Raw genomic sequence first — 25,915 nt, forward strand, 5'->3', positions numbered from 1 at the left:
TCTGGAAAGGGGGTGCGGAGCCGAGCAGTGATTATTAATAAAGAAAAGACAATTACAGAATGACAAGGAGGATGAGATCTTCTTTCGCCCAGGGAGCACCCCCGTCATCTGATTTAAGTGTGGCCTAGCCTGGACACTTTTCAAGTGGATGCCGTGCCAACCAAGGAACATTCTGCCTGGCGCCATCATCCTCCACCCGGCCGTCCTCCACTCCGCTGGGTCCTCAGGTGAGTCGCGAAACACCACACTCAGCCCTTGCATCGCGTTCGTGCGCTGGGTCTGAGTCGCGTGTTGTCACTCCTTGCCGGGTTGAGGAGTATGAAAGTAGGGTTTTGGCGGGTAGGGGGTGGTCGCGGCGTCCGGGTCAGTCGTGAACATTGGGACATCATATGGTTGAAGCGGCGGGATCGTCAGCGATCGTGGGAACCATGCAAAGGGTCGAGGTACGGGTGCTCATTGACACCAAAGCATCCGCGACAATTATTTATGAAATTTGTTTGAAAATTTTGCCCATAAAATTGTGTCACCTCAGCCCTGTTGAAATTCCATGTTTTGCTGCTAATGGTGGGTCATTGGGGATCATTGGTCAAATTTCTGCGACAGTGTGCATTGGTAACATTCGGATTATGGGGCCAGTGCTAGTGTGGTGCCACGATCACGGAGCAACTCTGCAAGCGCCGCGACTCTCTCCCATCCTTAACACGCAGCGCACCCACGTAGTGTCCTGGCGGGGGGTTGCCTGGCACATCGGGTTTTAATCCGAACGGCCCCTAGGGGGATAGTCCCACAGTTTCCCGGTGCCTGAAGATTGGCCGACCCCCACAGGACAGGTTACATTGCGGTGCCCCTAAATTGGTTTAAAATTGTATTGGCGCAAAAAGAAAAGATTCCCTGGGTCAACCGCATTGAGTTACACACATTGGGGGGAGGACGGAGGGTGGAATATTAGGCGTAAAGAGCAAGACCGAAAGCTAGGACTACTGGGCACAGGAGAACAATGAGAGGAAGGAACCCTGAGCAAGGCACCCTGAGCAAGGCACCCTGAGGAAGGAACTCTGAGCAAGGGACAATGGGTGGGGGCGTAACGGACGCTCCAGGTGATGGCAGGGCATCAGTTGTAAATCGAAAGGTAAGGACGTGATTGGCTGCGCGACGCGACGCCCTCTGGGCCTTTGAAGTTTAGAGTATAAAGGTGGGAGCCCCGGGACGATTGGGTCAGTTGTCTACAACCTCCGGCCCGTCACGACCCACTCCCTGCCTGCCGTCCGGCCTCTTCAAGCCGCTCACAGCATCTGTGTGATGCCAGCGAGTGCTGCTGCGAGACAGTGATTGGGCAAGTCTTCTCTCGTCCTTCTCCTTTCGACTCTCTCGGCATCCATGGGACGCCGCGAGTCCAGTTTCAAGTCACATGGTAGGACGTTTGAGTAGCTGGGTTCATAGGCAGAGTTACGCTAGGCTCTCCTCGTGAAATATTCCTCCTCCTCTGGGTAATGCGTATTCAAGTTTCAAGTTTCATTTATTTGTTATAGCCCTGTGAGCCATGCGGCTCTTGAGTCGGGTGCAACCGCAACAAACTAAATATGAACAGAGAACATCTTAAAGCGACGACGCGCAACAGAAACATCCTGGATAACCCAGCAAATCTTCCAGAAAAACCCACCATATTATAACACTGAGTGCAAAAATCCCAGTGTGATGCAAGTCAAACAACAACGACCATAAGACAACTTAGATTCAAGCTACCAAGCCAACTCCGCACTTCCGCAAGAAACATGGCTTAACCATATGTTTTCGAAATCCCCAAAATAAAGCTATAAAATACAATGTAACCACAGTAATCATAGAAACTTTGATTCAAATGTAACAATAAACGATACACACAACATGTACGACCAAACCTGCGGCCATATCCAGCATCATGAGCCAGTGTATGATGTGTGAGTGAGTCAGTGGTAGTGTGAGTGAGTGTATGATGTGTGAGTCAGCGTATGATTAGTGAGTCAGTATATGATGTGTGAGTCAGTGGTAGTGTGAGTGAGTGTATGATGTGTGAATGAGTCAGATTATGATGAGTGAGTCAGTGTATGATGTGTGAGTGAGTCAGTGTATGATGTGTGAGTGAGTCAGGCAGTCGACGAGATGTTGGCTGCAGACATAATTTCCCCGTCAAACAGCCCGTGTGGGGTTTCCATTGTCCTGGTCAAAAAGCAGGATGTGAGTTTGAGATTTTGGGTCGACTTCAGGAAATTTAATAAGGTATCCGTGGCTGATGCATACCCGCTCCCACGGATGGGTGATTCCCTGGATGCCTTATCGGGGGTTCGGTTCTTCTCCACCCTTGATTTATTATCTGGATTCTGGCAGTTGCCTTTGGTTGAAAGTTCTAAACCAAAGACTGCGTTTCGTACTCCGCAAGGGTTGTCTGAATTTAACCGCCTCCCGATGGGGCTCCATTCCAGTCCAGCCACATTCCAGAGACTCATAGAATTGGTGTTGGCAGGACTTCAACGGGACTCATGCCTAATTTATCTGGATGACGTCATTGTGTTTGGACGTACGTTCAAGGAACATCTGCAACGGTTGCGTGCAGTTTTTATTAAGATGCGGGCAGCCAATCTTAAATTTAAACCACAAAAATGCCACTAGTTACAAAGATTGGTTCGGTACCTTGGACACATTGTGAGCGAATCAGGGATAGCTACTGACCCTGACAAGACGGTGTGCGTGTGCACGTGGCCACCCCCAAGTCGGTGGGTGAAGTATGAAGTTTGGTCAGGTTCGCCCCTTATTACCGCCGGTTCGTACCCAGGTTTGCACCAATCGTGAAACCTCTCCACATTATCACGTCTAAAGGCCAAACATTTCTACGGGGGAAGGAAGAGGAAGAGGCATTTGTCACGCTGAGGGATGGGTTGGTCAAGGCACCTCCCCTCCGATACCCTCATTTTCCTTGCCCTTCATCCTGGACACGGACGCCAGTGACACCGGAATTGGCGCCGTGTTGTCTTAGGCTGTAAATGGAGTTGAGAATGTTGTGGCATATGGGAGTAGAGTATTGTCCCCAGCAGAGCAGCGCTACTGCGTGACGCATCGTGAGTTGTTGGCCATCGTCCATTTTATACAGCAATACCGTCCATACCTCTATGGCAGAGAATTTGAGGTACGCATGGATCATGCGTTGCGGGTCAAACAACCATCTGGGCAGCTCTCTCGGTGGCTAGAGGTCCTCCAGGACTACTCGTTTAAAGTCTCGTATAGAAAAGGTGTTCGCCACGGTAATACGGATGCATTGTCATGGCTGTCACCAAAGAACCAGTGTGCATGTCTCACGGGTGCGGTGCGGTGTAAACCCGCGGAGACAGGGTTGCTTCAGACTGTTGTGACGTCAGGGGATGTGTCTCGATACTGCTGACGCATGTGACAATACTATCAGCCTCACGCACACTGAATGGGGGCGACTCCAGGCGGAGGACGCCTCCTTATTGAAACTGAGGCACCGCGTCGAGAGTGTTGAGAGTGAGAAGAGCCAACAAGGGTTGTCCCCTATGATTCTCAAAGGCGGGTTATTGATGAGATGGGATGGAGAGATTCAATGCTATGGCCTTGTGGTGCCCATTGTTCTGGGGGGTCGGGCCACACACTAACGATTGATACACCTAGGAGTGCAGAAAAGATTGTCAACCCTCAGACTCGATTTCTTTTGGCCTGGAATGTCGGGGGATGTTTACAATGTGTTAAAAGGGTGTGTGGAATGCGCTCGCCGAAAGCCCCTGCAGAAAATAGGACGTCCACCCCTGGAATCTATTGCTGTGTCCCGGATAAAAGAACTCGTCGCGCTCGACATTCTCGGCCCGTTCCCCACCACCCCACGGGGTAATAAATATTTATTGGTGGGGGTAGAGTATCTTTCTAGCTGGCCGGTGGCCTGGCCGCTGCCAGACCAGTCAGCTGTGGCCATTACTCAAGCATTCCTTCACGGCTATATGTTAGTCCTTACGGACCAAGGCAAAAATGTATCATCAAAACTGTTGAAGGAAGTGTATGATCTGTTGGGCACCAAGAAGGTTCATACTTCACCCTATCACCCACAGACTGATGGGATGGTGGAACAGTTACACAGCATCCTGACATCTATGTTGTGTCAATAAGTCAACAAAGCCCAGTCAGACTGGGACTTGCACATTTCGGGTGTTCTCGCCACCTATAGAAGGGCCCCTCACGCTTCTACCGGGTTCTCACCGTTTTTTCTTACGATGTACAATTGAACGCTGAGTCAAAAAGACAAAAGTTTATATGCCCGGCTCTATGCGTCTTACCCTTATGCTTTTGTTGGAGGCATGAGAGGCTTCTTGAGAAAATTCAGTCTTGCGCCAGTCAGCAAACGAAAGGCTAAGGAGGCTTCAGGAATCGACAACTAAATGGGAACTGGGGGATAGGGCTTGGTTACACTTCCCCCAGGTACTGGTGGGTACCTCCCCAAAATTGTCGAATTGATAGAGGTGAAGCGGCCGAAATGTGTGCGGATTCAGTTCGGTCGCCGGCATTGGTTCGTGCATCCAACGGCGACTGAAACCGTTTTTCCCACCGGGCGAGATCTCTTCATCCCCACTAACCAACGGTCGGGTGTCTGGTGTGTCCGACCCGCTGGGGCGTGTGTCCGCGGAGGTTGTCTCAGGGGAGTTCTGGTTTTTCGCCCACAGGGTCCCAGCATCTAGCACCCTTGGAGCCACCGGTTGCACCCACAGGAGGTAGATTGAGGAGAGGGGAGCAGCCATCACACACTCCTTCTCCTCCTGTTGATTCCCCGTCGTCTTCTCGGGAGGTCCGGTGACAAGGACCCGTTCAAGGACCGCCCGCTTCAAATAACTTTCTTCCAATGTGCAAACTACCCCTATGCCATCTGTTGGTGGTCAAACTCGCGAGCTGGATGGGTCATTGGCTGATCTTGGCCCTTCTTGTGCTCGCAGGTGGTGACACGCATATGGGGGTAGGGTTGGGCTTTTGTCTGGAGGTTGGGTCGGTTTTTTTACTAACATTTTTTTCTCTCCCCTTCTCGGAAATTGTATATATTGTATTTATTGCTCGGTCAGCGGTTGTTATTACACCTTTACATTTTTGGGAGGCTTATTTCTGGGGTTGAGGATAGTTATGAGCTGGGACGGCTGTGTTTTATAAAGGGGGGGGGGGGGTGATGTAGTGACGTATATTGAGTCACTTCGCCCTTAGTGCCAGCTACTGAGAGATGAGTGCAACTGTGTGTATTACAGTCTCTCTCTGATAACCGTTGATGTGATAGGTGACGAGAAGGGCAGGTGGTGGAACGCCCCAGAACTCTCTGGGCATATCCAGAAGGGGGCGTGGCTGAGGGCGGAGCAAGGCCATGCTCAGGGGATAAAAAGGGGGTTCTGGGAGCAGAATGGGGCTGTCTGCTGGAATCATCCCATTGGGCTACGTCGCTTCGGTCTTCGGTCGTTACGTTCGACATCGTCAGTAATTAAAACTAGCTTCATCAGGCGAAAGTCTGATGTAATTACTGGTGAAATGTCGTACTCCGATTGTAAATGTTGTGGCTTGGCTCTCCAACATACCGGTGTGCTGTACTAGTGACGAATTGGCATGTTCTATTTACTTTACAACCCTTACTCGTTGGCTATGTCGAGTGATGGCGGGTTTTAACGACACATTTATATAGTTTACGCGATCTAAACCAAACAAAAACCTATTATGGCTTTTGTTAACGTGGCACCAAGCTATGCCACTTGAAATCAGACAATCAGAGTCGGTAGTCTGCTTTGAAAACCCATCTCTTTAAAATGGCCTTCACTCTTGATTTAAAGATTTCGTGACTGCAGGAATCCATACTCTTTGGTTCTTTCGGTAAAGTCACGTAGTTAGAAATAAAATAAAATAAATCACGTTTCGATCGCAACACAAGCGGTCGTCATCAGGCAAAGGGGTCAGCCTCTAAAGGCAAACTGTTTATAAGGGTTTGGAGATGGGCGTACAACGAAAGAGTATGGCCTTCACTCTTTATTTTGGTCGGTTGCCCTGGTTCTGTTTTAATTTACAACTTTTCATGCGTTGGGCATTGTGATCATAGGATGGAATGCGCATCATCATTTGAATTATTATGACCCGCCCCTTACCCCCATCGCCCCGCCCCTTACCCCGCCCGTTCATCATCCGGGCTCCCGCGCTGTGTCCGCTACGTCACGATTGAGGGTTAGGGGTCACAATCCGAGTCGCCAGGCCAAGAGATCGAGAGGTGAGCGAGCGTGAGATAAGAGTGGGGGGTGAGAGAGAGTGAGGCGTGAGAGGGTGAGTGTGAGAGAGAGGGTGAGTGTGAGAGAGGGTGAGGTGTGAGAGAGGGTGAGGTGTGAGAGAGAGTGAGGCGTGAGAGAGTGAGAGAGAGTGAGGCGTGAGAGGGTGAGTGTGAGAGAGGGTGAGTGTGAGAGGGGGTGAGAGAGAGTGAGGCGTGAGAGAGGGTGAGTGTGAGAGAGGGTGAGTGTGAGAAGGGGTGAGAGAGAGGCGTGAGAGAGAGTGAGGCGTGAGAGGGTGAGTGTGAGAGAGAGGGTGAGTGTGAGAGAGGGTGAGGTGTGAGAGAGGGTGAGGTGTGAGAGAGAGTGAGGCGTGAGAGAGTGAGAGAGTGTGAGGCGTGAGAGGGTGAGTGTGAGAGAGGGTGAGTGTGAGAGGGGGTGAGAGAGAGTGAGGCGTGAGAGAGGGTGAGGTGTGAGAGAGGGTGAGTGTGAGAGAGGGTGAGTGTGAGAAGGGGTGAGAGAGAGGCGTGAGAGAGAGTGAGGCGTGAGAGGGTGATTGTGAGAGAGAGGGTGAGTGTGAGAGAGGGTGAGTGTGAGAGGGGGTGAGAGAGAGTGAGGCGTGAGAGAGCGTGAGAGAGGGTGAGTGTGAGAGAGGGTGAGGTGTGAGAGGGTGAGGTGTGAGGGGGTGAGGTGTGAGAGAGGGTAAGTGTGAAGAGAGGGGATTGCATGCTTGTGAGGAGCGGTAGTGCAGCGGTTTTCGCGCTGCGTTACGAACCGGGCAACCCGAGTTCGATTCCCGTTCACGCCTAACACCGGTGACAATCTGAACCGGTCCTGGGCCTCGCCTAGGTTGACTCGGCCTCAAATGAGTACAGCACCTGGGGCGGTGAGTAAACATCGCCACTCGGGAGACAAAGGCGGCCGAGCTTGGTGCTGGCCACCCACCCCCTCGTGGGCCGTGCCGTCCTTCATGAGGTGCTCGCTAACAGCACTTGCCCCAACAGTGTTAAATCCATACGGGGGGATCTTTGCTAGTTTAAACAATTAAATAGCTGAAATAAAGTACTCAACTTTGTTAAGTGTTCAGTTCTATTGCACTGTCAACCACTCATTCTTGGGTCCTTGGATACATTTCTGTTTATAAATATGAAGTATGGGAATTGACGGCAGGAACTTCTTGACGGGAACACACTTTTTATTAAATCTTTACGTGTCAAAATACAACGTGTAGTCTCCTTTCTTCCGACTTCACACTCCACTACTCTCGTGTAAACTCTAGGCCTCTGGCTACACACGATACCCTTCACTCGTGTAGACCCTACGCCTCTGGCTACACAATACACTCGACTCGTGTAGACCCTATGTCCCTGGCTACACAATACACTCGACTCGTGTAGACCCTATGTCCCTGGCTACACAATACACTGCATTCGGCTCGTGTAGACCTTACGCCTATGGCTACACACACTACACTCGCCTCTGGGTTACACAGAGTCCCGGTCCCGTTAGGACAGCGGGACTAGGTACCGCAGGGCCCTAGGTCTTCATCCCCGTCTTCATTCTTCGCTGGTTACACACTGCCCTCACGCCTGTGTGCATCCCCTTTTATAGCCCCTGCTCACGAGAGGCGGAGCTGATGCGTACTTCAACGTGAGCATCGCTCCTTAATGAACCAATCACGACGCACTCTCTCTACGATCCGTTTTCCCCAGCGCGTGTTAACACTCCTCCACCAATCACACCGCGCTGCCACCCGATCACTCCCTCTCAGCACGTCACCGGTCCACAGCCAATCAGTACCCCGTAACCCACGACCCCGCGCTGACCCCTGATCCTCCACCGTCAGCGCACGTCACCACCTACACAGCCAATCATTACGCGCTGGCATACGATCTCTAATCCCAGCGCGTATCACCTCTACATCACCCCCTCCCACATAGCTTGCAGCCGGCCCGGCTGTTAACCAACAACACAACCTAACGTCAATGCAGTAACAAAGAAACTCCACCTCTCAGTGTGCCCCGTAACGCAACAACAACAACACAACACAACACTTAAATATGAAGCAATATACAGCCCGACGAACAACACAATAAAAGCGAACACCGGAAAACGAACACAATAAAAGCGAACACCGGAAACCGAACGCGCCAAGTGTCTCTGTGACTAAACGCAGTGCCGAGGCGCTCCGGCTGCCTCGACTCCTCACGTGGCAGGTCACACAAAGTAGCGCGACCTAGCGCGAGTCCGTCTGGCCGGTCCGTCGTATGGGACGGGACGTTGGCGACCGTCCGGTGGCTCCGGCCGCTCAAGATCCGGCCGCCGGTGGTCGGCAGCTGTCAGTTCCGAGACACCTGGGAGCGGATCAGGCGGAGACATGTGAGGAGCAGGCAAAGACAATTCCCCCTTAGGGTCGCTGGTCACGTCACATGCTCGGCCCTCATGACACAAGGGGAGGCCATACGGAGGCGAGAACGGTTTCAGTCGGGAGGGGTGGACGTACCAACGGCGTTTTCCCCATTTTATCTGAACGCACTGGGGGCGTGCAACCCGCACGACCTCCACGGGTCCCCGCCACAGCTTCAACAATTTAGGCGACGTAGCCAAAGGTGCCTGCGGGCAATGCAGCCAGGCCCTGTCACCTGGTTCCCAATTGTGCACGGACACCTTCCGTGCCCGCAACCGCTCGTTTGCAATTTGGCGAGCCCGTGAATTAAGCCGTGCGGCCTCCCTTGCCTCTGTCAGCTTATGAATATTAAATTTAATATGCTCTGCCAATTTCGAATTTGCCCGTGGTGCGGACAGACCCAGCTGCGTTTCCATGGGCGGGTCGGCTTCCCGACCGTACATCAGATAAAACGGGGAAAATCCCGTAGCTGCATGGGGGGCCATTCTATACGCGGCGAGGACCCCAGGGACCTGCAGGTCCCAATCAACATGCGCCTCACACACCTGCTGGCACAACATAGAAGTCAATGTCCTGTTAAGCCTCTCCACCATCCCGTCCGTCTGCGGGTGGTACGGGGAGGTACGCACCTTCTTGGTACCCAACAGGTCGCACACCTCTTGCAGTAATTTACTCGAAAAATTCTTCCCTTGGTCAGTCAGCAAGCGTTCGGGAGCCCCCTTGTCCAGGACGTAGCCCTGGACAAAGGCGTCCGTCACAGCCGCCGCCGACTGGTTGGCGAGTGGCCACGCCATAGGCCACCGGGTAAAATATTCGACCCCCACCAACAGGTACTTATTACCCCTAGGCGTGACCGGAAAAGGCCCCAGAATATCGAGTGCAACGAGCTCGTTAGTGCGCGAGACCTGGATGGATTGCAGCGGTGGATTAGCTGGCACAGGCGGTGGTTTCCGTCTGGCGCACTCAACACAACCCTTCAGAATATTCACCACGTCACCCCCCATTCCCGGCCAATAATAGTCACGCTGAAGCAGGGCAAGCGTTTTGTTAACTCCCAAATGCAAGAGGCGTTCGTGTGCGGCCAAGACAACCTTCCCCCTCACAGCAGCAGGCACCACAATCGCATGCCGCCGGGACAAACTGTCCCATCTCATCAATAGGCCTTGCTTAAGCTCGTAGGAGCCAGTTCGGTCGTGGTTACCTTCGGAACCCCCCGTCTTGCGGCGCAATGCCAGCAGGGAGCTGTCCGCCATTTGGAGACGGCCCCACTCAATCAATGACATTGAGAGCAGCGAGTCCTGACCCCCAGGGGTAGCGGGACCATCCCCAATTGGTGTGCTCGCGGCCGCAACCAACGCCTCCCTACCTTCCGTAACCGGCGGTTTACAGCGCGCCGATCCCGATAAGCACGCACATTTGTGACAAGGCAACAACCGCGACAGGGCATCGGCATTTGTGTGTCGCAAGCCTTTACGGTACGTAGTCGTGAACTGATAGTCCTGGAGGACTTCCAACCACCGCGACAATTGGCCCGAGGGCTGGGCGACCCGCAATGAATACTGGAGCGCCGCGTGGTCCGTCCGGACCGTGAAATGACGGCCATAGAGATATGGCCTGAATTGTTGTACAAAAAAAACAATGGCAAGCAGTTCGCGACGGGTGACGCAGTAGCGCTGCTCTGCCGGCGACAACACCCTGCTACCATAGGCGACCACCCGTTCGACCCCTCCAACGACTTGGGACAGCACTCCCCCAATGCCCGTGTTGCTAGCGTCCGTGTCTAGCAAGAAGGGACTCGCGAAGTCCGGATAGCGCAAGGGTGGGGCCCTAACCAAGGCGTCCCGGAGGGAGCAGAATGCAGCCTCCTCCTCCGGTCCCCATCGGAACTTCACTCCTTTCGCCGTTAGAGCGTGCAAGGGTTTTGCAATGGTGGCAAAGTGCTCAACGAATCGGCGATAATACGAAGCAAAACCGATGAAACTGCGTACGTCTGACACTGACGTGGGCGTTGGCCACGAACTGACACAGTCCGTCTTCGCAGGATCGGTGGAAATCCCCGAAGAGTCGACAATGTGACCCAAGTACCTCACGGATTTACGAAAAAGGTGGCATTTGGCCGGTTTAAACTTTAATTTAGCCGATCGCATTCGCAAGAACACCCCCCTCAATCGCTGGAGGTGTTCTTCAAACGTTTTACCGAAAACAATGACATCGTCAAGGTAAATGAGGCACGTATCCCACTGCAAGCCCGACAAAACCAATTCCATAAGACGCTGAAACGTCGCCGGAGAGGAGTGAAGTCCCATGGGTAACCGGTTAAACTGAAACAGGCCCCCTGGAGTCCGAAATGCGGTCTTAGGCTTAGACTCTTCGTCGAGTGGCAACTGCCAGAATCCGGATAATAAATCAAGAGTCGAAAAGTATCGCGCACCAGACAATGCGTCGAGAGACTCGTCCATCCTGGGGAGCGGATACGCGTCGGCCACAGAGATCTTATTCAGGCGACGGAAATCGACGCAAAATCGCAGGGACCCGTCCTGCTTTTTAACGAGCACGATAGGCGCTCCCCAAGGACTGGAGGAAGGCGAAATAATGTCGGCTTCTAGCATATCGTTAACTGCCGACTGAACATGTTCCTTCTCAGCAGGACTCAGTCGGAAGGGATTTTGCCTGACCGGTGCCGCATCGCCCGTTTCAATGTGGTGGCGTAGCAGGTCCGTGCACCCAATGTCATACTTATGTTTACTGAAGACATCCGAAAATTCAATGAGCAACCCGCGCAGCGCACCCAACTGTACCGCTGATAAATCGTCAGAGTCCGCGCACAGCGAATCAACCCAATCGAGGTCCTCCTTCAATGTAACGTTTTTCGTGGGACTCGGATCCGCCTGCGCAACCAGCCTCTCCTCCGCAGGGACCCGCGCCGCGTGAGCTAGCACGGTGCCCTGCTGAATGACGGCCGGCCGCGCCCCAGCGTTTAAAACCATCACAAACGGATCCCTGTCAGCCCCCACCAAAGTGTGAGCCACCGACAAATCAAGACCTCCAACAGCCCTATTAGAAGGACCCAAAAGCATGCCCTGTTCCGAGGCCTCCTTCACCCATGGCTTCCGCAACCGGAGGGGAATTAACATTTGTGAACCCGGAGGCACGTGCACGGTCTGTGTCGCTAACGCCTGTATGGTAGCGCACGCCGTCCGAATTTCATTAGGGCTCGTCAAAAATGAAATACGGCGACCCGATGGTAGTTCAATGCAACGCTGATCAATGAGAATTTTGATGGGCATTTTTGCCAAAAAATCAGTGCCCAATAGACAAGGGACCGCCAGGGAGGACGAAACAAAAACGGGTCCCGACAATTTGATATCACCAATGCAAATGGATGCCCTAATCTGACCGATAATGCCCAACGATCCCCCGTTAGCGGCGTAAAATGGCACATCCACCGGAAGAAGCGGACGACATTGTACAGGGAGAATATTATAAATGAGATCCGATATAATAGTCGCCGATGCCCCCGTGTCCACTAACACCCTGACCTCGACCCCATCAATAGATCCGGTAACTACGGATGAACCCGCTGAGGCAGCCACTATTCTGTGCCCCAACTCCGACCATTTAATGTCTCCCCGGTCCCGGCCGAATCGCCCTCTCTGAACCGAATCCCCGAACTCTACTCGGCTCTCCCCCGCCGCAACGCGACGACCCATATGTGCCGAGTATGCGGGCCGAGCATGTGAGGTGCCGCGACTTGCCGGGGTTTGCAGGGACGACTTGGGGCCTTGGTCGTCGTCCAGCCGAGGTCCCATGGCGCGCTGACGTGGGGCGCGGCAACCGGAGGCCACGTGGCCCCGGAGGCCGCAGTTATAGCAGGTGATGACAGTCGTCGGAGATCTCGGTTGCTCCAGCTTGCGGGCCGCTCGCAGAGGCGAACGACCCCCCGATCTCCAGTCCCCCGGTCGTCCCGCGATGAACGCCTCCTCTCGTGGGCTGACGACTTGGGGCACGGTGACAACTGGTCCCGGAGTTGAGGCCACGGCAGCGTTGCAGACGACTCCCTGTTTACGTTGAAGGACCTCGTGCGCTTGTATGCTTGTGGCGACCCGTAAGGATGAAATATCGGTCTCATCGGCCGTGTTGATGGGGACCCCCAGGTCCTGCGCCAACTTGAGCAGCTGCTCCAAAACCATGGCATCTTGGCCCTCCTCGTCCATACGAGGGAACGCGGCGTCGGCGAGAGCAAGCAACGCCGTGCGGTAGGCGAGCACGGTCTCCGTGTCCGCCTTCCGTCTTGCATAAAAATGATGGCGGCACGCCGAGGGAGGACCATAGACCTTGGCCATGAGAGCCAGCGCATCCTTGAGCGTGGAGCGGTCCGACCTGCGTGCGGACGTGAAGGCCGCGAGCGCGTTGTCATCCAGCATGGCAGGCAGTGCCCGCAGTGCCGTAGCGTCGGACCAGGCGGACATCTCCTGATGCGCCAAAAATCTGCGCTGAAATTGGCTCCAATCCCCGCCTTCCGCCTTGAAGGCTGACAACGTGGGAAGGCGCTGCTGAAAGATGAAGTCGTCCTCCTCCTCGTGCTTCCTCTCTGCCGCCCCGTCGGTGTGTAAGATGGCGGCCCCCTCGGCGGGTGTGTGATGGCGGTCCGCCGCGCGCGTTGGTGACGTCAGCGGGCGCGCATGGAGAACCGCTGCCACGTGGTGATGGCCGTTCCCGCCAAAAGTCGGTGCAGATGAAATGGCGGCCATCGCCAAATCGTTTTGGCGGGAATCTGCAGGGCGACCCTGCAGAACGTCGGCCGCCGTTCCCGCTCCTCCCGACGAGCTGATCTCCGCCAGGATGGACGCGGCGGCGAGCAGCAGCTCCGCCAGACGGGAGTGCGCTTCGCGAAGCACGGCATCAGTCCCCCGTCGCTCGTCCGGCGCCGTCGGCGGATCCTGCCCCGTGGGCAACTCCTCTTCCTCACCCCCCGATGCCAGCTGGCCCGCGTCGTCGAGGTTGTCCCCGTGGTCAATCCCGTGGGTCCGACGGTTCCTCCTTGTATCCATGCTTGGAAGACCGTTTCACTTCTGACGCCAGTTGAAGTATGGGAATTGACGGCAGGAACTTCTTGACGGGAACACACTTTTTATTAAATCTTTACGTGTCAAAATACAACGTGTAGTCTCCTTTCTTCCGACTTCACACTCCACTACTCTCGTGTAAACTCTAGGCCTCTGGCTACACACGATACCCTTCACTCGTGTAGACCCTACGCCTCTGGCTACACAATACACTCGACTCGTGTAGACCCTATGTCCCTGGCTACACAATACACTCGACTCGTGTAGACCCTATGTCCCTGGCTACACAATACACTGCATTCGGCTCGTGTAGACCTTACGCCTATGGCTACACACACTACACTCGCCTCTGGGTTACACAGAGTCCCGGTCCCGTTAGGACAGCGGGACTAGGTACCGCAGGGCCCTAGGTCTTCATCCCCGTCTTCATTCTTCGCTGGTTACACACTGCCCTCACGCCTGTGTGCATCCCCTTTTATAGCCCCTGCTCACGAGAGGCGGAGCTGATGCGTACTTCAACGTGAGCATCGCTCCTTAATGAACCAATCACGACGCACTCTCTCTACGATCCGTTTTCCCCAGCGCGTGTTAACACTCCTCCACCAATCACACCGCGCTGCCACCCGATCACTCCCTCTCAGCACGTCACCGGTCCACAGCCAATCAGTACCCCGTAACCCACGACCCCGCGCTGACCCCTGATCCTCCACCGTCAGCGCACGTCACCACCTACACAGCCAATCATTACGCGCTGGCATACGATCTCTAATCCCAGCGCGTATCACCTCTACAAATATAACCCCCACTTCTCAAACCACATCGCACTTCCATCGTCTATTCCATGCGCATGTATATACGAATTATATGTTGATTGAACTATTGAGCTTGAGCAATATTCGACCTGCTCACAGAAGTGGTATTATTTAAGGTTGTTATCCAGTGTACCCAACGAAGAAGCAACTGACACAACCCCCCGTATGTCAAATACGCGGTGCTGCTCTGGCACACTTTGCCATCTCGACTGCCGTCTGGGCAACCTGCCCATTAAACCAGTATTGGAAGTCCATTTTTCCAGTGATTTACAGTGTAGTACAGTACTGTGAGAAGCCACGCTGAGTTTCAAGAGTCCTGTCAAGTTTTCACAGTAGGGGGCGATATCTCAATTAAGTAACTTTGAGGTATTTTTTCTTCTTTTGATCCCATTGAGATGTGTTGGCGAATGCCGGATATGTTGCATGCATTTTTAGCTGTGGGGGTAAACTGGAGCCCCATGCACAACAGGGGGGGGGGGGGGAAACATACAAACCCCACACAAGGCACTGGAGTCAGGAATCAAGACCCATTCCCTTTTTACTGCGAGACGAAAGTTGCCACTGCGACACCCTGCCACCCAAAAATGTGAAGCACATTCACATTTCTGGCTGTCACTCATTCCTCATTCATTCAATCCATAATTTTCTGTCATTAAGTTCGTTTTCACCGAATTCACCCATCACCACCACAACTTATCCCCATTGATTCCTCTCAAATATTGTGTTCACCTCATGACCATTACATCCACACATACCAATCTTAATTCTCTGGAAAGCGCCTTGGTTAACGTGCTATATAATTCCGTGAAGGTAAAAGATGTACTAATGTTCTGTGTCTGTCTTCATGACTCGATTTGGTCCCCCCAGCACCCAGACTGGCTTGCTCCAGATGGGAATTAGTCACTACGTGAGACGGGCCATGGTGCGCGTGGTGTCATCTCGCTGGTACCAGCTGCTGTGCCTCGCCATTGCGTCGCTCGCCGTCTTTGGATTCTACTACTTTGCCGGTGGGCAAGAGAGCTTCTCCAGCGCGACCCGCAAGCTCATGCTGCAAGCCAACCACGGAAAGGCCGGCGGCGATCATGTCGGCAGCCACAGTGGGGGCCAAAGCGGCATGCCTGTTGTTGGCGCTTCAAAGACCGATGGACCCGTGTTGAAACCCCAAATGGATGAGCAGTTTCAAAATGGCAAAAGCCGTGGTGAGGATAACGTTCGCGTGCCTTTGGTTGAGGAACCTACTGGTTTTAAAACAAGTAAGGCACAGCAGTTGGGTCCCACAGAGTACCACGTGTTGATGATGTTCACCAAGGTGAACCAGAAACATGATCTCCAAGAAAAGTTCAAGATATTTATGAAATCATTGGTGATGCACTCACACTTTGAAGGTAAATCGCATTATATTGACATACTATATATATTTCGATTTGTCATTGTTGTTCACTTTAAGCCTTATTGAAATGTAAATGATTTGGTGATACTGCATTGGCGGTGGTGCGCAAGCACACATCTCAACACGTTCGTCAATAACTGCCGTCAAAGGAAAAGTTAATGTGCAATCAAGATGAGCCATTGCCTGAAACATTGTCTATTATATACATTCCCTTTCATAGCAGTGTCATAGATGAATTATTTTTGTTGTTTATTGGAATACAGTTAAATAAACATGACATTACATTCTGAAGTATAATTACACTGCCTTGCAGGTTGGAGGAGCGGATTAAGATAGAGCAAACTCGCAATATACGACACAATTAGTCATCTTGTGTTTTACGGATGGTTGCAGATGATGGGCCTTGGTCAGGAAACAAACATTTTCTATCTTTACCCAGTGCTCCACTAGGCTGAGAGGTGTATTTCCAAGATAAATGTAAGACATAGATGTATTCATAATAGTTTAAAGATCTAGCCAAATATGAGAGAAGTGAGACATACAAGGCTGTGCAATTGCAGCACCGGAAAGTTGTGTGCCTTTCCAGAACTAACGGTTATGTCACCCTAAGATAGTCTACATTGGTACTGTCGCTACGACCATGACTACTGTTCCCATAAACGTAATTCTTAAGTTCGTCCACCTTTGTTCAGGACTCGGTCTACCAGATTGATTGTTTCACCTCCCTGTCATGTTCAACCACCACGCTGCAGGTCGCAACAACACACTCGTCCACTAACCCACTCACTCGCCCACTTCCTCACTTGCACACCTCCTTATTGACCCACACACTCATCCACTCTAACCAATTACAAATGTAATAGTGCTCTTTGTTGCTTACCGTTTGATATTTTGGGAATCGGGAATAATAAAAATTTATAGGGTGTACATATTTCACGAATTGGACATATTCAATCGGAAATTCGGAGGCGTGGGGCCAGAGTTCAGCCCCTCGTATGCAGCCTGAAAATGTGCGAGCCTTGAGTTGCTGCTTGAATGCATATGCGCAGTGGGAAAGAGTGCCAGATGGCTGCTCGTGCAGCACCGAAGAAACGCTGCTCAACCGGTATCGTGCTGGTTGTGGGCACCATGAACAGATTGACGGTTCTCCGTAGGAAGTGGCTGTTTGCTGTGGTCAGTAGAGTTGGAATGGTGAAGAGGTATGATGGGAGACCTTGAAAAGGATAGTGATGTTGTACTGCATCTTTGAGTTGATGTGGAGCCGGTTCAAGTTTTTTGGGAAATGCTGCAGTTTGTTGAGGTGTTTTTCTGATGGAGGATGTGTTTTTGTAATCAAGGCGGGTGCTGATAATGCTACACACCATCGTGTTTGCTGTGGCTGTAGTCAACATTGGGTGGTGTGTTCCATTTGGCCCTGAGATGATGATTGCATCTCTCTGTCGTTTTGAGGATGTGGTTGTCAAAGGTAACACTGAGGATATTAAAAATTTTTATACAAATTATGGAATTTGATAATTAGTTTGTTTCACTGACTGTAAGAACAATGTATGTATAACACATTTTTTGGACACCATTCTGATGTTGAATGCATTTATTTTCCTTTCAGAGAACGAATTACTTCATATGCACCTGGTCTGTGACGAGCCGAGCAGAGCCCTAGGGCAGAAGCTTCTCGATGCGTTCCTCGGGAAGGCTTCCTTTCATTCCAAGGTACATTTGGTTTAAAATAAAAATCAAATAGTTGCTCTACATGGGATGCACATGTGACTTCAGCCTGCTCAACTAAGATGTTTCTGTAATGTAACTTTATTGTGAATGCTTTATGTAACAATGCTTTTCCTGAGCCATTACAGGAAATGTATTTTATTTTAAATATATGTTTGTGCACTGTTTTGGATTTTTTATGTTCCGTGATTATTTTAGCTCTTATTTCTGTTTGGTTTCTACTCTGAATCGAATTGGTTGATTTTTGTTCCTATTTCTATTTGCTTCATCTGTGTACTTATTATTCATGGTATTCCTTTTGTAATTTTGACGACCCAGGTCAGTTAAAATTAGACTATCCTGCCCTCTTTGAGTTCTCGTCTGGTTAACAAAAATCAGCTTGCAACTGTCTTTAGCAAAGTCTCCCTACAAGTGATGTGTATTGACGTGTGTCTACAGGTGACTGTGCATGGTGTGGGACAGCTGGCTGAACAGCTGCATCCCATTGTGGAGCCAATGCAGAGCCACTTCAGTGCTGGCTCCGGATCTTACTTCAATGATGCCATCTTTTTTATGTCTGTTGCCATGCACCTCTTTATGCCACGAGGTGAGGGCAAGGGGAAAATGGGGCCTCAGTGCTACTTGTGTTGCCTCTCGATCCTGATGTGTGAAATGTTACAGCGTGCTCCGTAAACCCCCAACAACCAGCCTGGTGGCTCAACTGTTGAGCAAATGGCTCGAAATCATGAGGTTGTGAGTTCATATCCTGCTTGGAGGTTGACTCGGCCCATCATCCCCTCTGGGGTCGACAAAATAAGCACCACTATTTGGGGAAGTTATCTGTGGTTGCCCTATGGATAGGCTTTCCCCAGCCATAGGAATGTGGACTTTCTGCCACAGATTTAGTGCTGTAAACAGATGAGCACCACCTAAATGCTCATATAGGAAGGAATTCACTCTGAACAGAAGTCCCCATTAGACAAAGGTTTGCTTAAAGAATATTACTTCACTGATGTTAAGAATACATAGAAATTCCTCTTATCCATCCTCTTGTTTGTTAAGATTTCTATAAAATGTATTTGTGGCAGCAGGGTGGTGGCGCAATGGTAACTAAAAATTTAACTATATTTTATCAGGCAAGGCCCACTTAATTGTATAGCTCTTTTTTAGAAGCGACCTGGCCATCACAAATGATAGCTCAACGAAGTGGCTTATCATGTGGAAATTTATAGCAGCCAAATATTCGAAACGCATGTTTCTAAATGTGCACTTGCGCCACACAGCAAGAAGGGCCTCTTTCCAATTCCCAACTGGGGCGTCTTTCTGTGTGGGAACTCTATGTTCTCCTCCTGTTCTGTACAGTTTCCTCAAAGTTCTCCCAGTTTCCCTTCATAACTTAGCAAAAAAAGTCAATCCCGATAGAAATTTGAAAACGTACCCATACGTTACTTGCATAGCAAGCATCGCCCTTCACTGGCTGACTGATGTTCCATCGCCGAGTAATGGGGTGCCATGGTGGCGAGATGCTAACTCCCTCGTCTTGTATACAGGAGGTCGTGGCTTTGATCCTCCGACCCTGATGCCTTATAGTTGTAGCTTGCATGTCTTCCTATGGTAGTGTGGCTTTTTTTCCGGGTCCTCTGATTTTTCCCTCCACATTTAGAAACATGTGTTTCGAGTATTTGACTGCTATATATTTCAAAATGATGAGCCACTTGATTGAGTGATAATTTGTGGCCAGGTTGCTTCTGAAAAAGACCTATACAGTAAAACCTTGGATTGCGAGCATAATTCGTTCCGGAAACGTGTTCGTAATCCAAAGCACTCATATATCAAAGCGAATTTCCCCATAAGAAATAATGGAAACTCAGATGATTCGTTCCACAACCCAATAATACTGTATTCATATAAAAATTATTAATACAAAATACCTTTTTATATTTGTATTATTAAAATTAATATAAAGTAATCAAATTCATTCATTAAATATAATCGTGGCTGGTGTGAGGGAGACGAGAGAGAGGAGAGGAGGGTTATTGTGTAGGACGACTTTCACTTGCAGTACAGTTACTAAAGAACAGTCACTACACTTGGGCACAAAAGAAAAAAAATGCTTTACACACACACGTGGTCACAACACTATAGTAAACGGTATACGCTCGCACGGATGTTGACTATACGAGTGAGGCACGCCGACTGAGACCGAGTATGGGAGACGATTACCCACAATCCCGCAGCGAGAGAGAGAAGAACCATTGGCTCAGTTGTGATCACGTGATGCTCGGCAGACAGCGTATACTGAACGTACTACAGTACTCGTATTGCAAGACCTCGCTCGTTTATCAAATGAATATTTATAATTTTTCCTCGTCTTGCAAAACACTCACAGACCAAGTTAATCGCAATCCAAGGTTTTACTGTATAGCTTAGTGGGCCTTCCTTGGTAAAAAAAAATAGGTGTTGCATCATCTTTTGCGGCTCAGGGACAGCTACCAATAGGAGGCTCTGCTCTCTGAAAGAGAGAGCACAGTACACATGCAAGTTCATAGTAAGTGCAGATGTCATCCTGGCTCGTGTTGAGTTAATTTATGGCGGCTAGGAATGCATGCTCATGACAATGGATTGTGGCACACCAGACATTGTTTAGCAAGTGCAACTATTAACGACAGCAAGGGATTGTGGTAAAAAAAGCACAAGTTCGGTCAAAGTTTGATACTGCTGTTATATTTGGAGTGGAGTGGTGTTTGATCGTTCAGCACTCACCGATTAGCTCCAGTCAAAGGCTCACCAGCGGTTAATTGCCTCCTTATCACTGTTCTATCGCTGCTACCATGGTTACTGTTCTCGTGAACTTTATCGATAGACGCCTTAACCCATATTTGTATCCGATGTTATAACAAATTTCGAATGTTAATATGTTGCAGTTGGCAAAATGTTGCTTAATTGTTCATAAAAATTCAAACATTTGCCGTTTTACTTTCTCTGATTTCACTTAATTGCAAATTACTCAGTAGGGATTACACATTTCAACATCGCCCCTCAACTGGCAGACCGATGCCATTTTCAGTTTTCATTTCATTTATTTGGTATAGCCCTGTGAGCCATTCGGCTCTTGAATCGGGTGCAACTGCAACAAACAAAAAACAAAAACATGAACAAGAAAACATCTTAAAGTGACTATGCGCAAACAGAAAAATCCAGGAAAAAACTGCAAAAATCTTCCAGAAAAAGCACCATACACCAACACTCTGTGCAAAAATCCCAGTGGGATGCAAGTCAAACAACAACAATCACAAGACAACTTAGATTAAAGCCATCATTCTAACTCCGTACTACAACAAACAAACATGGCCAAACCAAAAAACTTATTCTAAATCACAAATAAAGCCATAAAAGCAATGTAACAGTGATCGTAGGAACTGTGACCGAAATTTCATAATAAACGACATAAACAACATGTACCACCAAAACCCTGTAGCCATAGCTGGCTGCATGAGTCACTCCACAACAGTAGGAGCATCAGTTTTGAGTATCAAAATTTTTCAATGCACCTTTAAAGATTAGCACACTAAATCAAAACACAACATCATACTTTGCCGCGGTCATCCGGAGCGAAACATTTTATTTAGGCCACTGAATAGCAGTGGCAGCTAGGGGTGTACAACTCCTCTAGAGCAGATTTGAGTGAAGATCTAATAGGTAGTGATTCAAGTTGCAGTTTATTGGCAATATTGACAACTTGCAGCTCAGCACACGGCAGATGCCTGCGCAGCGCGACTCACGACCTCCTCTTGATACCAAGATCCAGGATGGTCATGTCTATGCGCCGTTTCTCGGTGGCAGCCCCAACAGTTTGTTTGCAATGAGATGCAATTTAAGTCGCTTTTAAGTTGCTGAGGCAGTTAAATGCTGCGGTATAAATGCAAAGATGATTATTGTTATCAAGATTATAAAATAGGCTTTACACTTTCTGGCATGAATACAGGTGTTAGGATTCATCTTCTTGGTTCTTTAGGTAAAGTCACGTAGAAGGGAAATAATAAAATAATTACAATTAAATATAATAAAATACAATTGTATTTAATAATAAAATAAATACATAAAACATATTTCCCTTCTACGTGACTTTACCGAAATAACCAAGAAGATGAATCCCTGCAGTCACGAAAGCTTTAAATCGAAAGGTGTTAGGATGTTCAAACACCAAATAGCCACCTATTTTAAGGCATGCAGTCTGCGTTACCACACATACTTGTGATAAAACATTCAAACAAAATCGACAATGCAAACACCAACGCATCTATGGGTCCCATAGATATAACTACTGTTGCCAGTACTGTACAGTATTGCCAATAAATGGTCCCATGGATATGTCTGCTTAACCCGAGCTATTAACGTCCTTGTATCATTCACCTTTTGGTAGCCTTTGGTCTAGCACTGGTGAGACAAAGCCATCCAAAGAGGCTGTCTCTGGTGTAGGCCAATCAGTTTTAAGGACAATGCGTACATGATCAAAGCATATTTTGTTTGCATGTTTTACTACAAGCATGTGTGGTTAATGCAGACTCATCACCTCTGATTCGCAAGGTTAGCTACGTACGGCGCAAAAGAAGTTCAACATACATACGTTAACACCTTGTAGTAGGTGTCTATGTGGTGTTAGAACATCTTAACACCTCTGGTCTTTGTGACCAAAAGGGTAAAGCCTTTTTTATCTTGATACATTACTGGCAAAAATGGTCCCATAGATATTGTTATGTTTTGTCTTTTTCAAACAAACATTTTTCAAAGTTGACCATTTCCACCCTCCCCCACCCCCGGTTTGTGAACGACCAAGTAGAGATGGAGCGAATCGTGCAGCTGGATCTGGACTTGAAGCTCATGGCCAACATTCGCCTCCTCTTCTCCGAGTTTGATAAGTTTGGACCGGACGCTGTTATCGGCATCGCCCACGAGATGCAGCCTGTGTACAGGTGCACGGCATCGCAGAAACCAATATTCATCCACATTGTCAATTATGCAAGTATCGGTGAATACCGATATATGAACATCTTTAGAGGGATGCGGCCAAGGCTGAGCAGTCCTGATACCTTCTGTGGTCTACTGTCCCTGGCGTTGGCTAACGTATCCGCTTGGGATAGTCATCCTATTGGGTGACTTTAATTTCAGACTGGGTGATGATGTTAGTAGTTGGGTGGGTGGGAGTGGTTGGAAGGCCATGGGTCAGATCAGCTTAATAATAAGTGTAGGATCTACTAGATATCTGTACATGGGTTTGTAATCACCAACATGCTGTTCCACCTCTAACATTATTGGGTGCATTCTAAGCAAGGACATCTGCTGGACTATGTAGTAGCAGAACTGAATGTGAGCCCAAGTCATTGACATCAGGACCGACCGTGCAGCTGATCTCTCCACTGACCATCGGACTGTCATTCTTCCAGTGGTGGTGGGCGTCCACCTAGAACCCCATTCAAACCCACGCTAGCCTGGTATTCGTTAGTTGTTGAAATTTGCCTCCCATTTTTAAAGTGCAGATAAACCTTGCAATAATCATTAAACATTGCATGTCAAGAATTCAGGCAGAAAGAGGGAAAGCATTTCTGTGCGATGTCGTATTACATAATTGAATGTGCTGTATAAATTACTCAAATATAAATACACATTGCAATCATTGCCTCCTACCCACAGACTGACGCCTGCTCGCAGGCCGAGTGCCAAGTCACTTCACTACCCAGGGGCAGCTGCCCCCACTTTGGGTGCCTTTTCAGATGTGTTGAGATGACGTGATTGCAAGACATTTATCTGTGTGCAAAACACTGAGCTGCCCTGGCATAAAGGAGGATGCGCTTTCGAAAACAAATAATTATTACTCTATACACATTACCGTCACATTTTCTTACAGGCATGCATTTTGGCAGTACCGCAAGGACCACCCTGGCACACACGTTGGCGAGCCGCCCGCGGACGGCTTACCGGGCTTCAACAGTGGTGTCCTGCTCCTGGATTTAGTTCGTATGCGGAACTCAGCCAAATACACGGAAGCCTTGACGCCGTCTGCTGTCAAGGACTTGGCGACCCGTTTCTCGTTTCGTGGCCACCTCGGTGACCAGGACTTCTTTACGGTATTAGGGGCCGCAGAACCTCATCTGTTCCACGTGCTGCCATGCGGCTGGAACCGGCAGCTGTGCACATGGTGGCGAGACCATGGATATGCCGATGTGTTTGATAGGTACTTTGCGTGCGACCAACCGGTACGAATATACCACGGAAACTGCAACACTCCAATCCCAGATGAATAGATTCCACTTCTGAAATGACGGCAGGCAGAGACGCAAGTTTCCTCGACCTCAGCTGCACTACTCAACTGCACTTAGGGGTGGTGACCTAGCTCAGCAGTAGCGTGTTCTCCGCTTGTTCCATACGTTCAGTTCAAATCCAGCGGCCTTCCTGATTAATACTGTATTTGTATTAAACATAAACATCCTAGACTTCTTCACATTGGACGTTAAAGGTCATATGATGTCGTGCGCAAGAGTTGGAAAAATTTTTGCTGCCTTTACTCCAAATTAGAAAACGTACCTGGAAACTACTCATTTGGAATATAAATATATAGCAGTCATCACCCTCCACTTTGAAAACTTGCCAGGTTGCTCCTGAAAAGGAGTCCATTGATTGAGGCGTTCCTATGTTTACCAGAATAATAATACACTACTATAGAGAATTGTGGTATTCTTAATCTATATAAAAGGGAAATTTGTGATTGTGTATCTGTTCAAAATCTTTAGCGTACGTCCCGACATGCAACAAACTTGAAATTTGCCATGTGGGTACTTTCCAGACTGTACACCATGCAAAAATTATAAAAATAGACTTTTGTATTTTGGGGGGGGGACGGGAGGGGGGGTGCAATAATGCATATATTTTGCACAGCACGTGAGCTGTGACGTCACATCTATCATGTGACCCATGTGCGGAAGCGTAACAGTGCGCCTGCTGATCGCGGGTAAAGTGAAATACAAATGTGTTGCAGGTCTAAGGCGTTCTTCGCGCAGCATTGCTTCATTATTTCGGTCGTTTACTGCCGTATGCACCCTGAAAGTTGTGTGTGTCTGCTGCAAGCGTGTGTATGTGTACCTATGGACGCGCACGCGTTTGTGTTTGGGGAGCGGTAATGTAGTGGTTAGCGCGCTGCGCTGCGCTACGAACCCGGCGACCCGAGTTTGATTCCTGCTCAAGGCCACCACCGGTGACGATTATTTGAACCAGTCCTGGGCCTCCCCTAGGTCGACTCAGCCTCAAACGAGTAACTGGGGAGACAAAGGCGGCTGGGCATCGTGAATCCAAGTCCCGGGCGAAGCCGGGTAGTAAATCTAGTGTATATATATTTCATGCAATATTTGTGGACTCTGAAATTCATGAGGAAATTCTCAATGAAATTGTAGCTCAAGTGCTACATTTGTGCATATTCATCGATGTCATTGTATAAATCTCATATACCGTTCTGTGTTCGTATTTTTTTATTTTAATGTTGAAAATGGGTTATTAATCATGGTAACACCTGGGGTAGTTCATTAGCCTGCTTCCAAGTAATTGTAAAATGTACAAGCAGAACTGAGTCATCTTCCAGTTGAATGAAATATTTTAATGTATTGAATTTCCTTAATTTACCGAAGTGGCAAAGCAACAAATATATATTTTAGATTTTTTTAAACTATTTCATTTGACCGCAAATTACAAATGCAAACGTGTTTAACTATCATCAATGTAAAGTAGCATTCCCTGGGTAAGGATTTATAATGGCTTTACACAGCTCCTAAACTGGATTAACGTATTTTACCAAGGTTTTTGACAAATTACGGTGGTAAATATTATTTCGTTTTTTTTTATAATAAACAAACACGTGCTCTTTTGTTTACAGCTCACGAACTTCCTATTTGGAATGTGTCCGTGTTAGATGGATTGGAGCTCTGCTCGGTCCGGCACAGCGAACACCTGATTCTGATTCTTTGAGTCCAACAAGAACTCTGTCGTTCACGATCTAGAGTAAGAATACGAACAAGTGCACTCTCGTTCAGACACAGCTACCTTAACCCTTTTCCGTTGCGAGATGTCTGCAAGTTGCAGGGTGTGGGTCCCATTAATTGCTGAATCTCACAACTCGCAAACGGTTTAGTGTTCATTTTATTTAGAGAGGCGTAGCGCTGTTTTAAATACATTGTTACTCACCTCAGAAAACTGTAGCAACACGACACACTCTGATAGCTGGCAACAAACGG

At 49.2% G+C, this 25,915-nt stretch overlaps 1 protein-coding gene across 3 annotated transcripts; it reads left to right on the forward strand.

The window, feature by feature from the left end:
* The first annotated feature begins 207 nt into the window (after nt 1–207).
* XXYLT1 (xyloside xylosyltransferase 1) lies at nt 208–25,915 on the forward strand. Of its 3 annotated transcripts, none has more exons than XM_061572874.1 (6): nt 208–227; nt 15,410–15,927; nt 17,539–17,642; nt 18,096–18,243; nt 22,477–22,609; nt 23,542–25,915. In XM_061572874.1, exons 2-6 carry the CDS (start codon nt 15,432–15,434, stop codon nt 23,936–23,938), a joined length of 1,278 nt encoding a protein of 425 aa, XP_061428858.1. In that variant the 5' UTR covers nt 208–227; nt 15,410–15,431; the 3' UTR covers nt 23,939–25,915. The 3 variants fall into 3 exon arrangements, with proteins under 3 accessions (XP_061428858.1, XP_061428849.1, XP_061428841.1); XM_061572865.1 differs by lacking the exon at nt 208–227 and adding an exon at nt 6,192–6,265 and having other exon boundaries at nt 23,542–25,914; XM_061572857.1 differs by lacking the exon at nt 208–227 and adding an exon at nt 6,903–7,143.

The sequence above is a fragment of the Lethenteron reissneri genome, chromosome 7 (assembly GCF_015708825.2).
Source record: "Lethenteron reissneri isolate LAM-NWPU_2019-01 chromosome 7, ASM1570882v1, whole genome shotgun sequence".
Taxonomy (NCBI): Eukaryota; Metazoa; Chordata; class Hyperoartia; order Petromyzontiformes; family Petromyzontidae; genus Lethenteron; species Lethenteron reissneri.

What these genes read in the sequence shown, in the direction of transcription:
- XXYLT1 (XM_061572874.1), top strand. Translation starts at nt 15,432, where the DNA reads ATGGGAATTAGTCACTACGTGAGACGGGCCATGGTGCGCGTGGTGTCA. An exon ending in AGGCTTCCTTTCATTCCAAG is followed by an intron (nt 17,643 to 18,095) that starts GTACATTTGGTT and finishes GTGTGTCTACAG; the next exon opens with GTGACTGTGCATGGTGTGGG. An exon ending in GCACCTCTTTATGCCACGAG is followed by an intron (nt 18,244 to 22,476) that starts GTGAGGGCAAGG and finishes ACGACCAAGTAG; the next exon opens with AGATGGAGCGAATCGTGCAG.